This window comes from Penaeus japonicus, unplaced genomic scaffold (assembly GCF_977035675.1).
Source record: "Penaeus japonicus unplaced genomic scaffold, GWHDUDI00000001_assembly GWHDUDI00000008, whole genome shotgun sequence".
In the NCBI taxonomy this organism is placed as follows: domain Eukaryota; kingdom Metazoa; phylum Arthropoda; class Malacostraca; order Decapoda; family Penaeidae; genus Penaeus; species Penaeus japonicus.
The window spans coordinates 14,953,125-14,960,624 of NW_028234410.1; the positions used below are offsets into that span (position 1 = coordinate 14,953,125).

A 7,500-nucleotide genomic window follows, 5' to 3' on the forward strand; every position below is an offset into this window, starting at 1 on the left:
TCTTCCATCTTACCGATGCAACATTCCCCTTCCCCTTATGAATGCCCCTCCCTCTTGTCCTTTGCTCCCAGTGGGCCGCCCTCCTCCCCTCCTCCCCTCCTTCCCCTATGATAAACTAGCCACAGAGTGTTTTTCACTGGATTACAAACTTATTGGGTTGCGTGAGTCCTCGCCGCCGCCGCCGCCGCCTGGCAGAGGGGCACAAGAGGCCCTTCCCTCATGGTCGATCTCGCGCCTCGCCCAGCGTGCGTTTCTCATTCCTAAGGTACATTGGGTACAGCTTGCCTTGGCCCCTCGCTCGGCCGTGCATAGACAGTGTGGCTCCCATCGGCGTGAGTTACACCGTGCAAATAATATGCATCACAAAGTCTGCACTTCACGCTGCCTTAGTACCACCTGGCCACCGTCATCGCTGGCCTATTGGCTCTGGGGGGGAAGGATGAGAGGGGGGGGGGGCGTTGCTCAACCTCTGGCGCACCGCAGCCAAGCGATGATGAAATGCAAAGGTACAAGTTTTCCTTAATTCACTCGCCTCATCTCCGCGCTGATCATGGTAATGCAACCTTCAACCAAGGGAATTTCTTTGCGAAATCTATCACTTTGAAAAGATATTGAATACCCTCCTTCCCATACAAACCGTCCCTCGTCCCTCCCAGAACCCCAGGTAGAATACGCAAAGTTAGGCTTACTTGCAGTAGGCCCAGCCAGCGCGGCGTTGCAATGGGCAACGTTTTTTTCGGGACAGCCATTATGCGTGTCCATCACACCAAGCAATATTTCACTGACGAGCCACGGTTGGTTAGTTGAGCCAAGAGCCGTTGCTGTTAGGTCTCCTTCCCCGTCTAACTGAACGCTACTTACTCTCTCTAATCTCTTTTTTCTGCCATGCTGCGCGCTTCCTCAATACGTTCTAAGTTTTACATTACATACTCTACACGTATACTGGTGATGCACGTGGAATGGCCAGATAACCGGATGAATGGCCAGATAACCGGAACTAAACTCAACGAGAGACTGTCAGTAATTAATGAAGTTATTCGCAAGTTGGCGCTATGTAGCAGTGGTAATGCAGCAAGTCACATTCTTTGATTAACATAAAAGATTAGATAACTTACACGGATCACCCATTTGTGGCAGTAGGGAATAAAGGAGTAGGAGGAGCAGGAGGAGTAGGAGGAGGAGGAGGAGGTGAAGAAGAAAAAGAAGATGAAGAAGGAAGAGGAGTAGGATTAAAGAGAGCAGAAGAGGAGAAAAAAAGTAAAAATAAGATGAGGAATATATATATATATATATATATATATATATATATATATATATATATATATATATATATATATATATACACACACACATGTATATCTATATGCATGTATACATGTATATATGTATATACGTGCGCGCCCACGAGCGTGTCTGTGTGCGTGTCTGCTCTACCGAAGTGATGGAAGAGCGACTGCGCTTCCAATCAAAGCGCACATTGAGAGGACAAAAACAGTCACGCCGGCAGTGGGAGGTATAAGGACAACCTTCGCTCAAAGAACCGTCAAGGAATTCGCAGCCCGGGCCAGAAGTGCAGGAGAAAGAATCTCAACTTGGAAAAATCAAGAATAATAACAAGGCCACGCCCTCACCTGCACGAAACTCTGCTGTTTGGATTTCACTTTTTGACGAGGGCGTGTGCGGGGCTGGATACGGGAGGCGTCGTCGCCTTTTATGTTCCACTGAACTAAGGGCCTGGAAGCGGCAAGCGAAGGGGGGGGGGGGGAATAGAGGGGAAGGGAAGAAGAAAGAAAAAAAAAAAAGGGGAAAGGGGATACGTATGTATATATATGTGTGTGCATATGTGTGTGTGGGTGTGTGTGTGTGTGTGTGGGTGTGTGTGTGTGTGTGTGTGTGTGTGTGTGTGTGTGTGGGTGTTGGTCCCCCCTCCCCCCCCCCCCCCACCCCCCCCCCCCCCTCCCCACCACCCCCTCCACCCCCCCCCACCCCCCCCCCTAGTGGGGCGGGGGGGGGGTGGGGGGGGGGGGGTGGTGTGTGGGGGGGGGGGGAGGGTGGGAAGCGTGGGTGGGTGGGTCGGGTTTGTGTTGGTGGGTTGGTGGGTGGGAGTGTGTGTCGGTGGGTGTGTTTTTGTATGAGTATATATGAATATTAATATAATATAATATCTCTACAATAAATATCTTTCTCTCATGATTGTGTGTTTGTTTGAGGTTGTGTGAGTGTGGTGTTTGTGTCGTGTCTGTGTGTTGCGGAGAAAGTGTATGTGTGTATGTGTCGGTCTATATATCTCTATCATGTGTCTGTGTGCTGTGTGTGTGTGTGTGAGCGTGTTGTGTGAGTGAGTGTGTGTTTGTATGTGTTGAGTGTGTGGGCGGTGTGGTAGGTATGTAGTTCAGTGTGTTGAGTGTGTGCAGAGACGAGTGTGTTTGTGTGTGTGTCGTGTTTTGGTGTGTTTTTGTGTCAGTTGTTGTGTGGTGGGTGTTTTGTCAATTCTGTTGTGGGGTGTTGTGAGTGTCATAGTGTGAGTGAGTTTGTGACGTTGGTGATAGTGATAGTAGTTATGTGTGTGTGGGTTTTAGAGATGGGAGATGTTATGAGGCTCAGTATGTGAGTGTAGTCAGAGTGATGGTCGTGTGTGAGAGTGTTGTGTTATACAATAGGTTGGGAGAGCTTTCTAGTCATTGTTTTAGAGATAGATGAGTGTTTTATAGTGATTGTTATTCTTGAGATTTGTGTGTGTTGGGGGGAGATTTATACTGTGATTTATATGTAGGTTTATAAATGGTTTAGAGGTGACTGACCTCTGGTGAGTACCATTGACGATATTGAGTGTGTATTTGGCTTTGTTATGAGTTTGAGTTAATTTATATTGATTTTGATTAGATGATGTATGATAGACATTTTATTGATATATTTTGTGAGTATTGGATAGTTGAGTTACATGAAGTTATATTTTTAGACTTATAATATTTTATTGGGATCATATATTTAGTTATTGATGAATTTAGATGATATTTTTTCGACATATATATATTTAGTGTTTGATATGTTGATATGTTTCCGATAGACTTATTAGGACTTATTACGATATTAAGTGAGATATTGATAGATATTGATTTGTATATTTAGATTTTTATATATTTTTATTTATAAATATTTTTATATTATAATATTATATATATATTTTGATATATATTATATATATATATTTATATATTATATATATATATGATATATATTATATATATATATATTATACTGAGTCGAGTATGAGAGCAGAGAGAGAGGAGAGAGAAGACCGAGATGCGAGTCCGGACCCGGACTCCTCCTACGAGGACCCCCGCCCCACTACACCCCCAGACCCTCCCCCCGCACGCGCAGAGGGGGAGGAGAGAGAGAGGACGGGGAGAGACGAGAGAGAGGAGAGAGAGGAGAGTGAGAAACAGGAGAGATGGAGAGACGAGACGAGATGGACGAGAAAGAGAGGGTGAGAGAGAGAGAGATGGAGAGAGAGAGGAGGATGAGAGAGAGAGAGAGGAGCGAGAGAGAGAGGGAGGAAAGGAGAGACGAGAGAGGGGGGCCTGGGGGGAGAAGAGCGAGCGGGAGACAGAGGAAGACAAAAGAGAAAGAAAAAAGAGAAAGAAGAGAAGAAGGAGAGTGAGATGAGGGGGGGGGGGGGAGGGGAGAGTGGGGGGGAGTGTGATTTAGAGGGGAGGTCAGAGGGATAGAAAAGAAGAAAAGAGAAGAGAGAGAGAGAGAGAGAGTGGAGAGGAGAGAGGTGACGAGAGAAGACGTGAGAGATAAAGGAGAGAGAGACAGGGAGAGGAGAGGGAGACGAGAGAGAGGAGAGCAGAGAGGAGGAGAGAGAGAGAGAGAGAGAGAGTGAGAGAGAGAGAGAGAGGAGAGAGAGGAGAGAGAGGGAGGAGAGAGAGAGGACGAGAGGAAAGAGGAGGAGAGAGGGAAGAGGAGGAGAGAGAGAGAGAGAGAGAGAGAGAGAGAGAGAGAGAGCGATGGGGGGGGAGAGAAGGAGTTAGAGGGAGACAGAGGGATAGAAAAGAGAGAGAGAGAGAGAGAGAGAGAGAGAGAGAGAGAGAGAGAAGGGGGAGGAGAGAGAGAGAGAGAGAGAGAGAGAGAGAGAGAGAGAGAGAGAGAGAGAGAGAGAGAGAGAGAGAGAGAGAGAGAGAGAGAGAGAGAGAGAGAGAGAGAGAGAGAGAACGTTACCAAGATCACAGTATATATCTGGCTATATCTAATATCAAGGGGGTTACCAGGGAGCAACTGAGGTCAGTGCGTGGGTGTCGTTGGCCGGAGCGCGCTACATGTGTACCATCAGCGTGACAAGAACGCATGACACGATCTCGAGTAATGCGAATCTGCTTCTACACAATGATTCAAGAAAAGACATGAGTCGCTGTAATTGCGTGGATGACGCAGGGAGGAAAGGGCGATTCAGCCTACGGGATTCGCACTACACGGTCTAGGGGAGGAAGAGCTGATTCTGCGAAATCTATGAAATAATAATACCTCGTCCATTTAAGCTAAATATTTCCCCGGAAAACGAAGCCCCGGACTCTGTGTGATGAAGCATGAATGTGTGCGCACGCGTGATTTCTGCAACCTCAGGGTAGCAATCTGTCAGATTACGTGCACAGTCGACCTGTAACGCCCGTCTAGAATTTCTCCATCCTGCATAGAACACTCATCGCCGAAATTACACCGTAATTGCCAGGATCTTTTGCATGACTTGCCGGAGCGGCCAGACATCTGCGCCGCCGCGGACCCGGAACAAGTGCTGTTCTCGTCCCGCCAAATAATACCTACGACGAAAAAGATAATAATAATCCTAAAACCAATAAAAAGAACGAGGAGTAGCGATGACTTTCACGTTACGGTCGGGTGCGCGGGAGGCGGCGCTGGCGTCATATTCCAGACAGGAAATATGTAAAAGAAGAAAAGTCGGACGGCGGTTGCAGTGCGGAGCGATTTCCTCCGCCGCGCAAGCAACGCGACCGGAAATATGCCCACGCCGATAAAAACGGAACAGAATAAACCCAGACAAAGCAAAAGAGAAAGTAAACAAACTCAAGCACATGATGATGAAGGCTGGAGAATAAGAAGGACGGTGTTGCAACCTTCGTCAGGAATTCGCTGTCTTCCCTTCCCCCTCCTCCCCTTCCCCCCTTCTCACAGGGGTAAACCACGGGCTCTCGAGGGGAGCAGAAGGAAGGGGAATGATGAGGAAGAAGACAAGGGCGAAAAAAGACACATCAATCACGTGATCTTACGGATCCCCCCTAACACCCCACCCCCGAGCACCCCCTCACATAGGGCCCGGGGCGAAGAAAAGAAAACTTTCTCACGTATGCAAGTTTCTAAGAATCGCTCGCAACGTATTGATCACGAAAAGCAGAAAAGGAGAGAAAAAGATGCACGTATTCCTCTCTGAAATCCCTGGCCAAAGAGCTACAACAAGACTCCCCCCCCCCCCGCTTTCCTCCCTTCCCCTGCGCCTGTCCTTCTTCACTAATTCCTTCCCCTCATCACTTTTTTTCGTACTCACTTTTTTCGAATTTATTTTTTCCTCCCCTTCCTACACCTCTGAGTCCTACTCTCTGAGACCCACGTCATACTCTCCCCTTGGCACAATCTTCATTACTTCCAACACATTTCTTATTTCGGTTTCCTCTTTGTTGCCTCTCACCCTCTCTCTCACCCGAAACCCTCTCGGCCTTATTTGCTCTCCGTAAATGAGCCCGTCCGAATGCCTGAAGGTAGGCCTAGTCCGTTGCACCAGGCTGCCCTTCTAACAACGACTCTCTGACCTATCCGACGTGCCCTTTGCATGTCCTTCGATCTCCGTATCTCTTCTCACCTCACGTAGTGACTGTCACTGCAGCACGTGAGAAGCTTCCACACCTTGATGACGTCATAGTCACAGCTGTGAGACGGCTGGGACCGCTTGTTGCATCATTTGAACGGAAGGGCGGCCTGGTGCGTGCGTGTGTGCGTGTGTGCGTGTGTGTATGTGTGTGTGTGTATGTGTGTGTGTGTGTGTGTGTGTGTGTGTGTGTGTGTGTGTGTGTGTGTGTGTGTGTGTGTGTGTGTGTGTGTGTGTGTGTGTGTGTTGAGTGTGTGTGTGTGTGTGTGCGTTCGTTGTAGTGTGTGTGGTGTTGGAGTGGTGAACTATGTGTGGCGTGTGTGTGTTGTGTATGTGTGTGTGTGTGTGTATGGTGTGGTGTGTGTGTGTGTGTGTGTGAGTGATTGTGTGTGTGTGTGTGTGTGGTGTGTGTGTGTGTGTGTGTGCGTGCGTGTGAATGTGAATGTGTGTGTGCGTGTGAATGTGTGTGTGCGTGTGAATGTGTGTGTGTGTGTGTGTGTGTGTGTGTGTGTGTGTGTGTGTGTGTGTGTGTGTGTGTGTGTGTGTGTGTGTGTGTGTGTGTGTGTGTGTGTGTGTGTGTGTGTGTGTGTTCATGTGCGTGTATGTGTGTGTTTATGCTGTAGGTGTGTAAATGTACACGCATTCGTGTGTGGTGTCTGTGTCTGTCAGTTAGTATCCGTCTCTGTCTCTCTCCTCATTCTACCGTTCCGGGAACACGGAGACTTTCCACGTAATGGCTCTCCCTTGTCGCCTTTCGTCGGCGATTTCCTTAATGAAGCCCCAAGGGCCAGCGCGCGCCGGCGAGAGACGCGGCCTGATGAGGAGCCAGCAAGAACGACAATGCGATCTGCACTTTCGGCGCATCTCCCGTGGCACCGCCGAGGGCCTCTTGAGTGCCCCCGTGGCTCTGCCTCTGGTGCCTTCAAGAGGATGGCCGGAGGGGACAGGAGGTATGATGCGGTCAGGGCCGAAAGTGCGCCAACCGAAAAAGCCGCCTTACGGAGGAAAGAGACTGTTCGTCGTACCGTCGTTCGTCGAGTGCCTTCTCGCGGGCCGCGGATCGAACGTTCGTTCGAGCGCGTACGCCATCGCTCTTTCGTCGGTTCCGAAAGCTTTCGAGACCTTCGCGACTTCGAGAGTCTCGTTGTCGAGTTCGGATTCCGTTCGAAAAGCGGCGGTACCTCCCCGCCCGCGGCTCTTCTCTCTTGCCCCGGGCAGCTTGCGATGGCTTCTCTCATCCGCCGCGTTCGGCTGCTGGCTCTCTCGGCTCGCGGCGGCTTGCGGGCTCTCTCCGCGGCTCTTCTCTTCTCCCGCCGGCTCGTGCTCCCGCGGGCTGCGCTTAGCTCTTTTCCTCCCCTCCCAGCCCGAGGCCCGAGCTCCCGCGCGGCTTGCTTCTGCTTGGCTCCGGCTCATGCTCTCCCGGGCTCTCTCGGCGCTCCCGCCGCCGGGCCGCGGGCGGGCTCTGCTGGACTTTCCCGCGCTTGAGGGGCTCCTCCCGGTCCGAGCGAGGGGGCTGGGGGTCGGCTCTCCCGAGGCTCCCGGCTCCCGGTCCCGCCAGCCCGCGGCTCCTCTCCGGCCTGCTTCCCGCGGGCTCTCCGCGGGCTCATTTCTGGCTCTCTGTT

The 7,500-nt window shown here is 50.3% G+C and overlaps 1 protein-coding gene across 3 annotated transcripts in view; it reads right to left on the bottom strand.

Annotated features, from left to right (window-relative positions):
• Positions 1-7,500, bottom strand: part of LOC122263907 (uncharacterized) — a 119,865-nt gene that overhangs the window by 70,817 nt on the left and 41,548 nt on the right. The window contains exon 1 of one of the 3 annotated variants that reach the window (XM_086539110.1): positions 690-764. The exons of the other annotated variants lie outside the window; for them this stretch is intronic. Coding sequence (XP_086395236.1) covers positions 690-749 — 60 coding nt within the window. The 5' untranslated portion in view covers positions 750-764. Of the gene's footprint in view, positions 1-689; positions 765-7,500 lie in introns of those variants that run through there. 3 annotated transcript variants of the gene reach the window in all.